This window comes from Mustelus asterias, unplaced genomic scaffold (assembly GCF_964213995.1).
Source record: "Mustelus asterias unplaced genomic scaffold, sMusAst1.hap1.1 HAP1_SCAFFOLD_1059, whole genome shotgun sequence".
Classification (NCBI taxonomy): domain Eukaryota; kingdom Metazoa; phylum Chordata; class Chondrichthyes; order Carcharhiniformes; family Triakidae; genus Mustelus; species Mustelus asterias.
In genome coordinates, this window is record NW_027591004.1 from 12,743 (window position 1) to 31,942 (window position 19,200).

The following is a 19,200-nucleotide window of genomic DNA, read 5'->3' on the forward strand; positions in this document are numbered from 1 at the left end:
TCCCCTCTCCCCCCATGAGAGATGCCTGTACTGTGCTATACACTTCATACACGAACCATCTCCCCCTTGACAGTCAACACCACCATCGCTGAATCCCCCTCCCCCACTGTCGACATCCTGGGGGTTCCCAGTGAGCAGGAACTGAACTGGGACCCGGCCGTATAAATCCTGTGGCTCCCAGAGCGGGTCAGAGGCTGGGAATCCTGCGGAGAGTCACTCACCTCCTGACTCCCCCCCTTCCCAAACTCTGTCCCACCATCCACAAGGACACAAGTCAGGAGTGTGATGGGACACTCTCCACTCGCCTGGATGGGTGCGGCTCCCGACAACACTGGAGAAGCTCCACACCATCCAGGACAAAACAGCCCCCTCCCCTCCCCGCTCGATCGACACGCTAACCACAAACACTCACTCCCTCCACCACCCACGCACAGCGACAGCCGTGTGAACCGTCTACAAGATGCCCCGCAGCGACTCGCCAAGGCTCCTTCAACAGCGCCTTCCAAACCCACCCTCTGCACCCACCTAGAAAGGCAAAGGGGTGGGCAGCAGATACATGGGGAACACCCCCCCGCCTGCAAGTTCCCGCTCCGAGCCCCCCCCCTCACTCACCAGCCTGACCTAGAGACATATCGACCGTTCCCCCGCTGTCGCTGGGGTCAAAATCCTCAAAGTCCCTCCCTGACAGCACTGTGGGTGTACCTACATGACAGACGGGGACCGAAAGAAGAGGTTTCACCCACCCGCATCTTAAGGAGCAATGAGGGATGGACAAGAATTCTGGACCCAGACAGCAATGCGAAGGCAAGATGGGAAAACTCAAAGAGAAAGCCCATTTTCACGATCACACATGCAGCAACATAAGAAGTGTGTGTTTAGTGTCAATGTTGGCACTGAGACATGGAAATAGAGTGCATGTGCTGAATCAAATGTCCCAAAGCACAGGCAAACAAACAGCAAAGGAATGTCAGAGACATCGTTAGAGACAGACACATACTCTCAAACTCACAAAGACAAACGCACAGCAAACAAAGTACAGTATCATGACAAAATACCTTTATCTGATTAAACAACTGACTGCAGGTCAGGATCGATCCAGACATGTCTCTCCGTCCACTCATTGGCAGAGAATCCAAGACACAACGAAAGTATTCCACCAGGAAATCTCTGAATCTCTCCGTCATTTCTAAAAGGGAGCAGAAATTTAGATACATCGTCCTTTCCCCCTCTGGGACCGGGTGTCACAGTGCGTTAGATACACTGTCCTTTCCTCCTCTGGGACCGGGTGTCACAGTGCGTTAGATACACTGTCCTTTCCCCCCTCTGGGACCGGGTGTCACAGTGCGTTAGATACACTGTCCTTTCCCCCTCTGGGACCGGGTGTCACAGTGCGTTAGATACACTGTCCTTTCCCCCTCTGGGACCGGGTGTCACAGTGCGTTAGATACACTGTCCTTTCCCCCTCTGGGACCGGGTGTCACAGTGCGTTAGATACACTGTCCTTTCCCCCTCTGGGAGCGGGTGTCACAGTGCGTTAGATACACTGTCCTTTCCCCCTCTGGGACCGGGTGTCACAGTGCGTTAGATACACTGTCCTTTCCCCCTCTGGGACCGGGTGTCACAGTGCGTTAGATACACTGTCCTTTCCCCCTCTGGGACCGGGTGTCACAGTGCGTTAGATACACTGTCCTTTCCCCCTCTGGGAACGGGTGTCACAGTGCGTTAGATACACTGTCCTTTCCCCCCTCTGGGACCGGGTGTCACAGTGCGTTAGATACACTGTCCTTTCCCCCCTCTGGGACCGGGTGTCACAGTGCGTTAGATACACTGTCCTTTCCCCCTCTGGGACCGGGTGTCACAGTGCGTTAGATACACTGTCTTTTCCCCCCTCTGGGACCGGGTGTCACAGTGCGTTAGATACACTGTCCTTTCCCCCTCTGGGACCGGGTGTCACAGTGCGTTAGATACACTGTCCTTTCCCCCCTCTGGGACAGGGTGTCACAGTGCGTTAGATACACTGTCCTTTCCCCCTCTGGGACCGGGTGTCACAGTGCGTTAGATACACTGTCCTTTCCCCTCTGGGACAGGGTGTCACAGTGCGTTAGATACACTGTCCTTTCCCCCTCTGGGACCGGGTGTCACAGTGCGTTAGATACACTGTCCTTTCCCCCTCTGGGACCGGGTGTCACAGTGCGTTAGATACACTGTCCTTTCCCCCTCTGGGACCGGGTGTCACAGTGCGTTAGATACACTGTCCTTTCCCCCTCTGGGACCGGGTGTCACAGTGCGTTAGATACACTGTCCTTTCCCCCCTCTGGGACAGGGTGTCACAGTGCGTTAGATACACTGTCCTTTCCCCCTCTGGGACCGGGTGTCACAGTGCGTTAGATACACTGTCCTTTCCCCCTCTGGGACCGGGTGTCACAGTGCGTTACATACACTGTCCTTTCCCCCTCTGGGACCGGGTGTCACAGTGCGTTAGATACACTGTCCTTTCCCCCTCTGGGACCGGGTGTCACAGTGCGTTAGATACACTGTCCTTTCCCCCTCTGGGACCAGGTGTCACAGTGTGTTAGATACACTGTCCTTTCCCCCTCTGGGACCGGGTGTCACAGTGCGTTAGATACACTGTCCTTTCCCCCTCTGGGACCAGGTGTCACAGTGAGTTAGATACACTGACCTTTCCCCCTCTGGGACCGGGTATCACAGTGCGTTAGATACACTGTCCTTTCCCCCCTCTGGGACCGGGTGTCACAGTGCGTTAGATACACTGTCCTTTCCCCCTCTGGGACCGGGTGTCACAGTGCGTTAGATACACTGTCCTTTCCCCCTCTGGGACCGGGTGTCACAGTGCGTTAGATACACTGTCCTATCCCCCTCTGGGACCGGGTGTCACAGTGCGTTAGATACACTGTCCTTTCCCCCTCTGGGACCGGGTGTCACAGTGCGTTAGATACACTGTCCTTTCCCCCTCTGGGACCGGGTGTCACAGTGCGTTAGATACACTGTCCTTTCCCCCTCTGGGACCGGGTGTCACAGTGCGTTAGATACACTGTCCTTTCCCCCTCTGGGACCGGGTGTCACAGTGCGTTAGATACACTGTCCTTTCCCCCTCTGGGACCGGGTGTCACAGTGCGTTAGATACACTGTCCTTTCCCCCCTCTGGGACCGGGTGTCACAGTGCGTTAGATACACTGTCCTTTCCCCTCTGGGACCGGGTGTCACAGTGCGTTAGATACACTGTCCTTTCCCCCACTGGGACCGGGTGTCACAGTGCGTTAGATACACTGTCCTTTCCCCCCTCTGGGACCGGGTGTCACAGTGCGTTAGATACACTGTCCTTTCCCCCTCTGGGAACGGGTGTCACAGTGCGTTAGATACACTGTCCTTTCCCCCCTCTGGGACCGGGTGTCACAGTGCGTTAGATACACTGTCCTTTCCCCCCTCTGGGACCGGGTGTCACAGTGCGTTAGATACACTGTCCTTTCCCCCTCTGGGACCGGGTGTCACAGTGCGTTAGATACACTGTCTTTTCCCCCCTCTGGGACCGGGTGTCACAGTGCGTTAGATACACTGTCCTTTCCCCCTCTGGGACCGGGTGTCACAGTGCGTTAGATACACTGTCCTTTCCCCCCTCTGGGACAGGGTGTCACAGTGCGTTAGATACACTGTCCTTTCCCCCTCTGGGACCGGGTGTCACAGTGCGTTAGATACACTGTCCTTTCCCCATCTGGGACAGGGTGTCACAGTGCGTTAGATACACTGTCCTTTCCCCCTCTGGGACCGGGTGTCACAGTGCGTTAGATACACTGTCCTTTCCCCCTCTGGGACCGGGTGTCACAGTGCGTTAGATACACTGTCCTTTCCCCCTCTGGGACCGGGTGTCACAGTGCGTTAGATACACTGTCCTTTCCCCCTCTGGGACCGGGTGTCACAGTGCGTTAGATACACTGTCCTTTCCCCCCTCTGGGACAGGGTGTCACAGTGCGTTAGATACACTGTCCTTTCCCCCTCTGGGACCGGGTGTCACAGTGCGTTAGATACACTGTCCTTTCCCCCTCTGGGACCGGGTGTCACAGTGCGTTACATACACTGTCCTTTCCCCCTCTGGGACCGGGTGTCACAGTGCGTTAGATACACTGTCCTTTCCCCCTCTGGGACCGGGTGTCACAGTGCGTTAGATACACTGTCCTTTCCCCCTCTGGGACCAGGTGTCACAGTGTGTTAGATACACTGTCCTTTCCCCCTCTGGGACCGGGTGTCACAGTGCGTTAGATACACTGTCCTTTCCCCCTCTGGGACCAGGTGTCACAGTGAGTTAGATACACTGTCCTTTCCCCCTCTGGGACTGGGTATCACAGTGCGTTAGATACACTGTCCTTTCCCCCCTCTGGGACCGGGTGTCACAGTGCGTTAGATACACTGTCCTTTCCCCCTCTGGGACCGGGTGTCACAGTGCGTTAGATACACTGTCCTTTCCCCCTCTGGGACCGGGTGTCACAGTGCGTTAGATACACTGTCCTTTCCCCCCTCTGGGACCGGGTGTCACAGTGCGTTAGATACACTGTCCTTTCCCCCTCTGGGACCGGGTGTCACAGTGCGTTAGATACACTGTCCTTTCCCCCTCTGGGACCGGGTGTCACAGTGCGTTAGATACACTGTCCTTTCCCCCTCTGGGACCGGGTGTCACAGTGCGTTAGATACACTGTCCTTTCCCCCTCTGGGACCGGGTGTCACAGTGCGTTAGATACACTGTCCTTTCCCCCTCTGGGACCGGGTGTCACAGTGCGTTAGATACACTGTCCTTTCCCCCTCTGGGAACGGGTGTCACAGTGCGTTAGATACACTGTCCTTTCCCCCCTCTGGGACCGGGTGTCACAGTGCGTTAGATACACTGTCCTTTCCCCCCTCTGGGACCGGGTGTCACAGTGCGTTAGATACACTGTCCTTTCCCCCTCTGGGACCGGGTGTCACAGTGCGTTAGATACACTGTCTTTTCCCCCCTCTGGGACCGGGTGTCACAGTGCGTTAGATACACTGTCCTTTCCCCCTCTGGGACCGGGTGTCACAGTGCGTTAGATACACTGTCCTTTCCCCCCTCTGGGACAGGGTGTCACAGTGCGTTAGATACACTGTCCTTTCCCCCTCTGGGACCGGGTGTCACAGTGCGTTAGATACACTGTCCTTTCCCCCTCTGGGACAGGGTGTCACAGTGCGTTAGATACACTGTCCTTTCCCCCTCTGGGACCGGGTGTCACAGTGCGTTAGATACACTGTCCTTTCCCCCTCTGGGACCGGGTGTCACAGTGCGTTAGATACACTGTCCTTTCCCCCTCTGGGACCGGGTGTCACAGTGCGTTAGATACACTGTCCTTTCCCCCTCTGGGACCGGGTGTCACAGTGCGTTAGATACACTGTCCTTTCCCCCCTCTGGGACAGGGTGTCACAGTGCGTTAGATACACTGTCCTTTCCCCCTCTGGGACCGGGTGTCACAGTGCGTTAGATACACTGTCCTTTCCCCCTCTGGGACCGGGTGTCACAGTGCGTTACATACACTGTCCTTTCCCCCTCTGGGACCGGGTGTCACAGTGCGTTAGATACACTGTCCTTTCCCCCTCTGGGACCGGGTGTCACAGTGCGTTAGATACACTGTCCTTTCCCCCTCTGGGACCAGGTGTCACAGTGTGTTAGATACACTGTCCTTTCCCCCTCTGGGACCGGGTGTCACAGTGCGTTAGATACACTGTCCTTTCCCCCTCTGGGACCAGGTGTCACAGTGAGTTAGATACACTGTCCTTTCCCCCTCTGGGACCGGGTATCACAGTGCGTTAGATACACTGTCCTTTCCCCCCTCTGGGACCGGGTGTCACAGTGCGTTAGATACACTGTCCTTTCCCCCTCTGGGACCGGGTGTCACAGTGCGTTAGATACACTGTCCTTTCCCCCTCTGGGACCGGGTGTCACAGTGCGTTAGATACACTGTCCTATCCCCCTCTGGGACCGGGTGTCACAGTGCGTTAGATACACTGTCCTTTCCCCCTCTGGGACCGGGTGTCACAGTGCGTTAGATACACTGTCCTTTCCCCCTCTGGGACCGGGTGTCACAGTGCGTTAGATACACTGTCCTTTCCCCCTCTGGGACCGGGTGTCACAGTGCGTTAGATACACTGTCCTTTCCCCCTCTGGGACCGGGTGTCACAGTGCGTTAGATACACTGTCCTTTCCCCCTCTGGGACCGGGTGTCACAGTGCGTTAGATACACTGTCCTTTCCCCCCTCTGGGACCGGGTGTCACAGTGCGTTAGATACACTGTCCTTTCCCCCTCTGGGACCGGGTGTCACAGTGCGTTAGATACACTGTCCTTTCCCCCACTGGGACCGGGTGTCACAGTGCGTTAGATACACTGTCCTTTCCCCCCTCTGGGACCGGGTGTCACAGTGCGTTAGATACACTGTCCTTTCCCCCTCTGGGAACGGGTGTCACAGTGCGTTAGATACACTGTCCTTTCCCCCCTCTGGGACCGGGTGTCACAGTGCGTTAGATACACTGTCCTTTCCCCCCTCTGGGACCGGGTGTCACAGTGCGTTAGATACACTGTCCTTTCCCCCTCTGGGACCGGGTGTCACAGTGCGTTAGATACACTGTCTTTTCCCCCCTCTGGGACCGGGTGTCACAGTGCGTTAGATACACTGTCCTTTCCCCCTCTGGGACCGGGTGTCACAGTGCGTTAGATACACTGTCCTTTCCCCCCTCTGGGACAGGGTGTCACAGTGCGTTAGATACACTGTCCTTTCCCCCTCTGGGACCGGGTGTCACAGTGCGTTAGATACACTGTCCTTTCCCCATCTGGGACAGGGTGTCACAGTGCGTTAGATACACTGTCCTTTCCCCCTCTGGGACCGGGTGTCACAGTGCGTTAGATACACTGTCCTTTCCCCCTCTGGGACCGGGTGTCACAGTGCGTTAGATACACTGTCCTTTCCCCCTCTGGGACCGGGTGTCACAGTGCGTTAGATACACTGTCCTTTCCCCCTCTGGGACCGGGTGTCACAGTGCGTTAGATACACTGTCCTTTCCCCCCTCTGGGACAGGGTGTCACAGTGCGTTAGATACACTGTCCTTTCCCCCTCTGGGACCGGGTGTCACAGTGCGTTAGATACACTGTCCTTTCCCCCTCTGGGACCGGGTGTCACAGTGCGTTACATACACTGTCCTTTCCCCCTCTGGGACCGGGTGTCACAGTGCGTTAGATACACTGTCCTTTCCCCCTCTGGGACCGGGTGTCACAGTGCGTTAGATACACTGTCCTTTCCCCCTCTGGGACCAGGTGTCACAGTGTGTTAGATACACTGTCCTTTCCCCCTCTGGGACCGGGTGTCACAGTGCGTTAGATACACTGTCCTTTCCCCCTCTGGGACCAGGTGTCACAGTGAGTTAGATACACTGCCCTTTCCCCCTCTGGGACCGGGTATCACAGTGCGTTAGATACACTGTCCTTTCCCCCCTCTGGGACCGGGTGTCACAGTGCGTTAGATACACTGTCCTTTCCCCCTCTGGGACCGGGTGTCACAGTGCGTTAGATACACTGTCCTTTCCCCCTCTGGGACCGGGTGTCACAGTGCGTTAGATACACTGTCCTTTCCCCCTCTGGGACCGGGTGTCACAGTGCGTTAGATACACTGTCCTTTCCCCCTCTGGGACCGGGTGTCACAGTACGTTAGACACACTGTCCTTTCCCCCTCTGGGACCGGGTGTCACAGTGCGTTAGATACACTGTCCTTTCCCCCTCTGGGACCGGGTGTCACAGTGCGTTAGATACACTGTCCTATCCCCCTCTGGGACCGGGTGTCACAGTGCGTTAGATACACTGTCCTATCCCCCTCTGGGACCGGGTGTCACAGTGCGTTAGATACACTGTCCTTTCCCCCTCTGGGACCGGGTGTCACAGTGCGTTAGATACACTGTCCTTTCCCCCTCTGGGACCGGGTGTCACAGTGCGTTAGATACACTGTCCTTTCCCCCTCTGGGACCGGGTGTCACAGTGCGTTAGATACACTGTCCTTTCCCCCTCTGGGACCGGGTGTCACAGTGCGTTAGATACACTGTCCTTTCCCCCTCTGGGACCGGGTGTCACAGTGCGTTAGATACACTGTCCTTTCCCCCCTCTGGGACCGGGTGTCACAGTGCGTTAGATACACTGTCCTTTCCCCCTCTGGGACCGGGTGTCACAGTGCGTTAGATACACTGTCCTTTCCCCCTCTGGGACCGGGTGTCACAGTGCGTTAGATACACTGTCCTTTCCCCCTCTGGGACCGGGTGTCACAGTGCGTTAGATACACTGTCCTTTCCCCCTCTGGGACCGGGTGTCACAGTGCGTTAGATACACTGTCCTTTCCCCCTCTGGGACCGGGTGTCACAGTACGTTAGACACACTGTCCTTTCCCCCTCTGGGACCGGGTGTCACAGTGCGTTAGATACACTGTCCTTTCCCCCTCTGGGACAGTGCTTTATATCACTTGCCTTTGCTGTGCCCTGTCGAGCTACAAGCAATTGCTTCTCCTGGGTGTGGTAACAAGTAGCACTGAGCCTTTGATAATTCCTTCTTCATGAATGGCTGGTACCTCGTCCTGGAACTCGCAAGTCTCTGTGAATAAAAATTTGGAAAGCGTTGAGATTCTCATTGAAAGCCCTTCGTCTCACTGCCCACCATTACTCATTGATGTTAATCCAGCTCCCTCACACTGTCACTCAGTAACCCCTCTCCCCCCAGCACCCTGTGTTACTGACTGTATCTCTACTGATGTTAATCCAGCTCCCTCACACTGTCACTCAGTAACCCCTCTCCCCCCAGCACCCTGTGTTACTGACTGTATCTCTACTGATGTTAATCCAGCTCCCTCACACTGTCACTCAGTAACCCCTATCCCCCAGCACCCTGTGTTACTGACTGTATCTGTACGGATGTTAATCCAGCTCCCTCACACTGTCACTCAGTAACCCCTCTCCCCCAGCACCCTGTGTTACTGACTGTATCTGTACTGATGTTAATCCAGCTCCCTCACACTGTCACTCAGTAACCCCTCTCCCCCAGCGCCCTGTGTTACTGACTGTATCTCTACTGATGTTAATCCAGCTCCCTCACACTGTCACTCAGTAACCCCTCTCCCCCAGCGCCCTGTGTTACTGACTGTATCTCTACTGATGTTAATCCAGCTCCCTCACACTGTCACTCAGTAACCCCTCTCCCCCAGCACCCTGTGTTACTGACTGTATCTGTACTGATGTTAATCCAGCTCCCTCACACTGTCACTCAGTAACCCCCCTCCCCCAGCACCCTGTGTTACTGACTGTATCTGTACTGATGTTAATCCAGCTCCCTCACACTGTCACTCAGTAACCCCTCTCCCCCCAGCACCCTGTGTTACTGACTGTATCTGTACGGATGTTAATCCAGCTCCCTCACACTGTCACTCAGTAACCCCTCTCCCCCCAGCACCCTGTGTTACTGACTGTATCTGTACGGATGTTAATCCAGCTCCCTCACACGGTCACTCAGTAACCCCTCTCCCCCCAGCACCCTGTGTTACTGACTGTATCTGTACTGATGTTAATCCAGCTCCCTCACACTGTCACTCAGTAACCCCTCACCCCCCAGCACCCTGTGTTACTGACTGTATCTGTACTGATGTTAATCCAGCTCCCTCACACTGTCACTCTGTAACCCCTCTCCCCCAGCACCCTGTGTTACTGACTGTATCTGTACTGATAATCCAGCTCCCTCACACTGTCACTCAGTAACCCCTCTCCCCCAGCACCCTGTGTTACTGACTGTATCTCTACTGATGTTAATCCAGCTCCCTCACACTGTCACTCAGTAACCCCTCTCCCCCAGCACCCTGTGTTACTGACTGTATCTGTACTGATGTTAATCCAGCTCCCTCACACTGTCACTCTGTAACCCCTCTCCCCCAGCACCCTGTGTTACTGACTGTATCTGTACTGATGTTAATCCAGCTCCCTCACACTGTCACTCAGTAACCCCTCTCCCCCAGCACCCTGTGTTACTGACTGTATCTGTACTGATGTTAATCCAGCTCCCTCACACTGTCACTCAGTAACCCCTCTCCCCCAGCACCCTGTGTTACTGACTGTATCTCTACTGATGTTAATCCAGCTCCCTCACACTGTCACTCGTAACCCCTCTCCCCCAGCACCCTGTGTTACTGACTGTATCTGTACTGATGTTAATCCAGCTCCCTCACACTGTCACTCAGTAACCCCTCTCCCCCAGCACCCTGTGTTACTGACTGTATCTCTACTGATGTTAATCCAGCTCCCTCACACTGTCACTCGTAACCCCTCTCCCCCAGCACCCTGTGTTACTGACTGTATCTCTACTGATGTTAATCCAGCTCCCTCACACTGTCACTCAGTAACCCCTCTCCCCCAGCACCCTGTGTTACTGACTGTATCTGTACTGATGTTAATCCAGCTCCCTCACACTGTCACTCTGTAACCCCTCTCCCCCAGCACCCTGTGTTACTGACTGTATCTGTACTGATGTTAATCCAGCTCCCTCACACTGTCACTCAGTAACCCCTCTCCCCCAGCACCCTGTGTTACCTACTGTATCTGTACTGATGTTAATCCTGCTCCCTCACACTGTCACTCAGTAATCCCTCTCCCCCCAGCACCCTGTGTTACTGACTGTATCTGTACTGATGTTAATCCAGCTCCCTCACACTGTCACTCAGTAACCCCTCTCCCCCAGCACCCTGTGTTACTGACTGTATCTGTACTGATGTTAATCCAGCTCCCTCACACTGTCACTCAGTAACCCCTCTCCCCCAGCACCCTGTGTTACTGACTGTATCTGTACTGATGTTAATCCAGCTCCCTCACACTGTCACTCAGTAACCCCTCTCCCCCAGCACCCTGTGTTACTGACTGTATCTCTACTGATGTTAATCCAGCTCCCTCACACTGTCACTCAGTAACCCCTCTCCCCCAGCACCCTGTGTTACTGACTGTATCTGTACTGATGTTAATCCAGCTCCCTCACACTGTCACTCAGTAACCCCTCTCCCCCCAGCACCCTGTGTTACTGACTGTATCTGTACTGATGTTAATCCAGCTCCCTCACACTGTCACTCAGTAACCCCTCTCCCCCCAGCACCCTGTGTTACTGACTGTATCTGTACTGATGTTAATCCAGCTCCCTCGCACTGTCACTCAGTAACCCCTCTCCCCCAGCGCCCTGTGTTACCTACTGTATCTCTACTGATGTTAATCCTGCTCCCTCACACTGTCACTCAGTAACCCCTCTCCCCCAGCGCCCTGTGTTACCTACTGTATCTCTACTGATGACACTATTATTCAGTAACCCCATATCTTACAGCAGCTTTACCTGTCGAGTTGCATCCAGGTATTCCCTGCCAACCTCTTTGCCATGGGTGTGACCTCTATCCCAGTCACGGACCAGGATGTCCAAATGCTGATCCGAGAGGAAAAAGACAGTTAATATATGCGTCAATACCATTTTTTTGCAGGGAAACAAAGAATGGCTGTTCACAATCGTTACCCGCATCGGAAAATCTGGGAGAGTGTAAAAAAGGGAGTGTGTGAGAGAGAGAATGTGTACGTGGTGAGGGAGAGACAGAGGCAGCATTTCTCCCATCTCCCTGCAGTCAATCGCAGGGTTCGCGCCCCCGGCTAGCGTCTCCCAGCACCGGTGTGTAACAGTACAAGAACAGAACAGCACAGGAAACAGGCCATTCGGCCCCTCCAAGCCTGTGCCGCTCCTTGATCCAACTAGACCAATCGTTTGTATCCCTCCATTCCCAGGCTGCTCATGTGACTATCCAGGTAAGTCTTAAACGATGTCAGCATGCCTGCCTCCACCACCCTACTTGGCAGCGCATTCCAGGCCCCCACCACCCTCTGTGTAAAAAACATCCCTCTGATATCTGAGTTATGCTTCGCCCCTCTCAGCTTGAGCCCGTGACCCCTCGTGATCGTCACCTGGGAAAAAGCTTCCCACTGTTCACCCTATCTATCCCCTTCATAATCTTGTACACCTCTATTAGATCTCCCCTCATTCTCCGTCTTTCCAGGGAGAACAAGCCCAGTTTACCCAATCTCTCCTCATAGCTAAGACCCTCCATACCAGGCAACATCCTGGTAAACCTCCTCTGCACTCTCTCTAACGCCTCCACGTCCTTCTGGTAGTGCGGCGACCAGAACTGGACGCAGTACTCCAAATGTGGCCTAACCAGCGTTCTATACAGCTGCATCATCAGACTCCAGCTTTTATACTCTATACCCCGTCCTATAAAGGCAAGCATACCATATGCCTTCTTCACCACCTTCTCCACCTGTGTTGCCACCTTCAAGGATTTGTGGACTTGCACACCCAGGTCCCTCTGTGTTTCTATACTCCTGATGACTCTGCCATTTATTGTATAACTCCTCCCTACATTATTTCTTCCAAAATGCATCACTTCGCATTTATCCGGATTAAACTCCATCTGCCACCTCTCCGCCCAATTTTCCAGCCTATCTATATCCTGCTGTATTGCCCGACAATGCTCTTCGCTATCCGCAATTCCAGCCATCTTCGTGTCATCCGCAAACTTGCTGATTACACCAGTTACACCTTCTTCCAAATCATTTATATATATCACAAATAGCAGAGGTCCCAGTACAGAGCCCTGCGGAACACCACTGGTCACAGACCTCCAGCCGGAAAAAGACCCTTCGACCACTACCCTCTGTCTCCTATGGCCAAGCCAGTTCTCCACCCATCTAGCCACCTCTCCTTGTATCCCATGAGCCTTAACCTTCTTAACCAACCCGCCATGTGGACTCAAATGCCTTACAAGTGGCTCATCTCCTTTGATAAGGAGGGTGTCAAGGAGGGCACCGAGGGGGAACCCCGAGGATAGGAAGGCTGTCGGGTGATGTGAAGGCCCTGAATGGGACGGAGGGATTCACGCTGATAGCTTCTTGCTTCAATGTGGCCAGGCCGGGTACTGAGGCTCATGAAGATTGCGTGGTGGCAGTGTGAGCACAGCCCTGATGTTGCTGCCTACCAAGGCCCCGCTCCTGGCGGACATCCTCTGGACACCGAGGCCTGGAGAGCTCCCTGCTTTCAGCTGCACGGCTGTGGTAGCGTCACTCTCCCTCGGTGTGCTGTATGGATCACAGGGAGAGGAGCTGGACACCCCCAGAGTAGAAGGCCCCAGGCTCTGCACCAGCTCCTCTCCGAGGGTGCTCAAAACTCCCTGGGTTTCTCCTTGGCCTAGAGGGGCCGCTGGAGTGAGATTTAGATTCCCCCACCCATCGTTGGCACTCATGGATGCCCACTAGTGCCTGCACCACACAGTTGATGCCCTGTCCCATGGAGTTCAGGCCCCAGAGTGAACATCGCCCACAATGGAACGAACACCCTACACTGAGGTCTCCGCTGCAGCCCTTGCAGAGTTGTCCTGGCTGCCTCGAGTGCTCGCAACATCTCCTTGGACAGACAGCGTTGGGACTCCTCCAGTTGGTCTCCAGTCGGGGGAATTAAATGTAACTTCCACCTGGGTTCATGTTATACTGAGAGTGATGAGTCAGAGTGAAACCACCACGGGGACAGCAGGAAACTCAGGAAAAGCTTTCGTTTTTAAAAACCTGCCTGAAAATACGATGCGATATCTTGCCGGCGACACAAGTGGGCAACTTGCTGCTTTTCTCTCCGAAGACAACACTTTGCCCACATCACAGAAAATTCTCTACAAATCATTTCACATTTCAAAGCAGATACTCGAGAACAGAATCAAAGAATCCCGACAGTGCAGAAGGCCATTCGGCCCATTGAGTCCACACAAACTCACTGAGGGAACATTTTACCCAGATCCTAGACCCGTGGCCCCATGTATAGACCTCGCTAATCTCCCGAACCCGCACATCTTTGGACACTAAGGGGCAATTTAGCATGGCCAATCCGCCTAACCTACACATCTTTGGACACTAAGGGACAATTTAGCATGGCCAATCCACCCTAACCTGCACATCTTTGGACACTAAAGGGCAATTTAGCATGGCCAATCCGCCTAACCTACACATCTTTGGACACAAAGGGACAATTTAGCATGGCCAATCCACCCTAACCTGCACATCTTTGGACACTAAGGGGCAATTTAGCATGGCCAATCCACCTAACCTACACATCTTTGGACACTAAGGGACAATTTAGCATGGCCAATCCACCTAACCTGCACATCTTTGGACACTAAGGGACAATTTAGCACGGCCAATCCACCTAACCTACACATCTTTGGACACTAAGGGACAATTTAGCATGGCCAATCCACCCTAACCTGCACATCTTTGGACACTAAGGGGCAATTTAGCATGGCCAATCCGCCTAACCTACACATCTTTGGACACTAAGGGGCAATTTAGCATGGCCAATCCAACTAACCTGCACATCTTTGGACACTAAGGGACAATTTAGCATGGCCAATCCACCTAACCTGCACATCTTTGGACACTAAGGGACAATTTAGCATGGCCAATCCACCTAACCCGCACATCTTTGGACACTAAGGGACAATTTAGCACGGCCAATCCACCTAACCTACACATCTTTGGACACTAAGGGACAATTTAGCACGGCCAATCCACCTAACCTACACATCTTTGGACACTAAGGGACAATTTAGCATGGCCAATCCACCTAACCTACACATCTTTGGACACTAAGGGGCAATTTAGCATGGCTAATCTCCCAAACCCGCACATCTTTGGACACTAAGGGACAATTTAGCATGGCCAATCCACCTAACCTGCACATCTTTGGACACTAAGGGACAATTTAGCATGGCCAATCCACCTAACCTGCACATCTTTGGACACTAAGGGAAAATTTAGCATGGCCAATCCACCTAACCTCCACATCTTTGGACACGAAGGGGCAATTTAGCATGGCCAATCCACCTAACCTGCACATCTTTGGACACTAAGGGGCAATTTAGCATGGCCAATCCACCTAACCTACACATCTTTGGACACGAAGGGGCAATTTAGCATGGCCAATCCACCTAACCTGCACATCTTTGGACACTAAGGGACAATTTAGCATGGCCAATCCACCTAACCTACACATCTTTGGACACTAAGGGACAATTTAGCATGGCCAATCCACCTAACCTACACATCTTTGGACACTAAGGGACAATTTAGCATGGCCAATCCACCTAACCTACACATCTTTGGACACTAAGGGGCAATTTAGCATGGCCAATCCACCTAACCTACACATCTTTGGACACAAAGGGACAATTTAACATGGCCAATCCACCTAACCTGCACATCTTTGGACACAAAGGGACAATTTAACATGGCCAATCCACCTAACCTGTACATCTTTGGACACTAAGGGGCAATTTAGCCTGGCCAATCCACCTAACCCGCACATCTTTGGAGTGTGGGAGGAAACCGGAGCACCCGGAGGAAACCCACGCAGACACGGGGAGAACGTGCGGATTCCACACAGACAGTGATCCATGGTTGGAATTGAATCCGGTTTCATGGCACTGTGAGGCAGCAGTGCGAACCACTGTGCTTCCGTACTGTCTGTCAGTCAATGGAATGGAACAGATTCATTTTTAACCCTCGAGCATTTCAATCACAGACCAAAACAGGACAGGAAGTTTTCCCACCACATCTTGCAACAGCTTTGAATGTCTGCGGTTTCTTGCTCCGTGAGGAAAGGTACTGTAATGTTAACGCTTCCACACTGCTGATTAATGAAATGGTCAACTTACCTTTACTGGGCAGAGCCCGATGATGAATCATTGCATGAGAAACGATCCAAACATCTAAATTGTGGCATTTTGGGTGTCAAAACATTTCACATTTATCTGTCAGCAAGTCCCCGACTCCTCAGTAGGCTTCTGTTTTTATCCATCCCCCTCTCCCACTCTCTCCCTGTCCCCGAACAGTTCAATGACAATGAAACAATGGACGATCCGATACCTGAATGGGATCCAAGTTCACAACCTCTCCAACCTTTTGCGCCACATCCAGGAACATCTGGAATAAAAGCAGAAAAAAGATGTCAATCATCGCTGTGACAAGGTTCTCTCGCTCCGCCTCCATTCACCCCGTTAACCCCAATGATCCCATGCTTCAGTCTGGGTTGTATAAACACTGACTGTCAACCCAGTGTGACTGGCTGTCAAGGGAATGGCCCTTATTCCACAGAGGGACATCTATTGTCCTGTCTTTCGAGAAGAGCCTGTGGGGAGACTGTTCCTGGAAGTCTTAGTCCAGGGATTTAGAACATAGAAAAACTACAGCACAAAACGGGCCCTTCAGCCCCACAAGTTGTGCCGAACATATCCCTACCTTTTAGGCCTACCTATAACCCTCCATCCTATTAAGTCCCATGTACTCATCCAGGAGTCTCTGAAAAGACCCTATTGAGTTTGCCTCCACCACCACTGACGGCAGCCGATTCCACTCGCCCACCACCCTCTCTGTGAAAAACTTACCCCTAACATCTCCCCTGTACCTACCCCCCAGCACCTTAAACCTGTGTCCTCTCGTAGCAGCCATTTCCACCCTGGGAAAAAGCCTCTGAGAGTCCACCCGATCTATGCCTCTCAACATCTTATCTACCTCTATTAGGTCTCCTCTCATCCTACATCTCTCCAAGGAGAAAAGACCGAGCTCCCTCAGCCTATCCTCATAAGGCATGCCACTCAATCCAGGCAACATCCTTGTAAATCTCCTCTGCACCCTTTCAATCTTTTCCACATCCTTCCTATAGTGAGGCGACCAGAACTGAGCACAGTACTCCAAGTGGGGTCTGACGAGGGTCTTATATAGCTGCATCATTATCCCCGGACTCCTAAACTCAATCCCTCGATTGATAAAGGCCAGCACACCATACGCCTTCTTAACCACCTCCTCCACCTGCGGGGCCGATTTTAGAGTCCTATGGACCCGGACCCCAAGGTCCTTCTGATCCTCTACTGTACTAAGAGTCTTTCCCTTTATATTGTACTCCTTCATCCCATTTGTCCTACCAAAATGGACCACGACACATTTATCTGGGTTGAAGTCCATCTGCCACTTCTCCGCCCAGTCTTGCATCCTATCTATGTCCCTCTGTAACTTCTGACATCCCTCCAGACTATCCACATGCTGTGTCAGGAAACCCTCCTGAACACACCTGACGAACTCTTCCCCATCCAATCCCCTTACCCTCGGGATATTCCAATCTATGTTTGGGAAATTAAAGTCTCCCATCACGACAACCCAGTTATTGCTGCATCTCTCCAGGATCTGTTTCCCTATCTGCTCCTCCACCTCCCTGTTACTATTGGGCAGGACATCAAGTCTATCATTCAGCAGACAGAAGCATTTTGACAATGGCCCAGTCATTGTCAAAAATTCACCGGGAGCCTTTGGTGTGTGTTTAACCCCTGCCCCAAGGTTATTCATGTGAGCTGTGTCAAACCTGGCAATGTCCAGGCCTGCCCAGCTCAGCAGGTAGAAGTGATCTCCTGTTCTGTGTGGGAGTGAGAATCAGTCTCACTCTGGGAGAAATTAAACTAACTCAGTGCAGACACCAGGAATGAAGCCTAGACCTCCCCGCTGCCCTTCATGGGGATGAGAAGATTTGTTGCAGTGGAAAAATGAACTAATTCGACCCGAAGACCTCGAATGAATCCAGTCGCCTGTTCAGTCAAACCCCCAGTGTTGATAAACTGGACAGAACGATGCTTTTATTCAAAAATGGGAGAGGAATCAAAATAAATTCATTCTTTCAACAGTGAATACAAAGTAAAAACTAACCTCTAAAAATTCCAGATCAGTTGGGTCAATCTTTGAAGCAATGTTAAATATCTGAAAGACAGGAAAATGGGAGAGGAAGGGAACACAAAGTGGAATTATCATTAATTAGCACAAGGTCGACCAAATGGGGATTCTCGAGCAGAAAGTTATACTACACCCCGAGAGTCACTCTGTTACCCCCGAGAGTCACTCTGTTACCCCCGAGAGTCACTCTGTTACCCCCGAGAGTCACTCTGTTACCCCGAGAGTCACCCTGTTACCCCCGAGAGTCACTCTGTTACCCCCGAGAGTCACTCTGTTACCCCCGAGAGTCACTCTGTTACCCCCGAGAGTCACCCTGTTACCCCCGAGAGTCACTCTGTTACCCCCGAGAGTCACTCTGTTACCCCCGAGAGTAACTCTGTTACCCCGAGAGTCACTCTGTTACCCCCGAGAGTCACTCTGTTACCCCCGAGAGTCACTCTGTTACCCCCGAGAGTCACCCTGTTACCCCCGAGAGTCACTCTGTTACCCCGAGAGTCACTCTGTCACCCCCGAGAGTCACCCTGTTACCCCCGAGAGTCACTCTGTCACCCCCGAGAGTCACTCTGTTACCCCCGAGAGTCACTCTGTTACCCCCGAGAGTCACTCTGTTACCCCCGAGAGTCACTCTGACCCCTTACCCCCAGGCCTCACACTGCCCGTTACCCCCAGGCCTCACACTGACCGTTACCCCCAGGCCTCACACTGACCGTTACCCCCAGGCCTCACACTGACCGTTACCCCCAGGCCTCACACTGACCGTTACCCCCAGGCCTCACACTGACCGTTACCCCCAGGCCTCACACTGACCCCTTACCCCCAGGCCTCACACTGACCATTACCCCCAGGCCTCACACTGACCGTTACCCCCAGGCCTCACACTGACCGTTACCCCCAGGCCTCACACTGACCGTTACCCCCAGGCCTCACACTGACCCCTTACCCCCAGGCCTCACACTGACCGTTACCCCCAGGCCTCACACTGACCATTACCCCCAGGCCTCACACTGATCATTACCCCCAGGCCTCACACTGACCGTTACCCCCAGGCCTCACACTGACCATTACCCCCAGGCCTCACACTGACCATTACCCCCAGGCCTCACACTGACCGTTACCCCCAGGCCTCACACTGACCGTTACCCCCAGGCCTCACACTGACCGTTACCCCCAGGCCTCACACTGATCATTACCCCCAGGCCTCACACTGACCGTTACCCCCAGGCCTCACACTGACCATTACCCCCAGGCCTCACACTGACCATTACCCCCAGGCCTCACACTGACCGTTACCCCCAGGCCTCACACTGACCGTTACCCCCAGGCCT

The 19,200-nt window shown here is 53.4% G+C and overlaps 1 protein-coding gene across 1 annotated transcript in view; it reads right to left on the reverse strand.

Moving 5' to 3' along the window:
* Positions 1–489: 489 nt before the first annotated feature.
* The window catches only part of LOC144487820 (RING finger protein 112-like), a 73,171-nt gene continuing 54,460 nt past the window's right edge, over positions 490–19,200 (reverse strand). The window contains exons 5-10 of the mRNA XM_078205893.1: positions 17,852–17,902; positions 16,025–16,081; positions 11,409–11,495; positions 8,522–8,645; positions 1,056–1,186; positions 490–525 (exon numbers count right to left, since the gene is read on the reverse strand). Coding sequence (XP_078062019.1) covers positions 490–525; positions 1,056–1,186; positions 8,522–8,645; positions 11,409–11,495; positions 16,025–16,081; positions 17,852–17,902 — 486 coding nt within the window. The remainder of the gene's footprint in view (positions 526–1,055; positions 1,187–8,521; positions 8,646–11,408; positions 11,496–16,024; positions 16,082–17,851; positions 17,903–19,200) is intronic.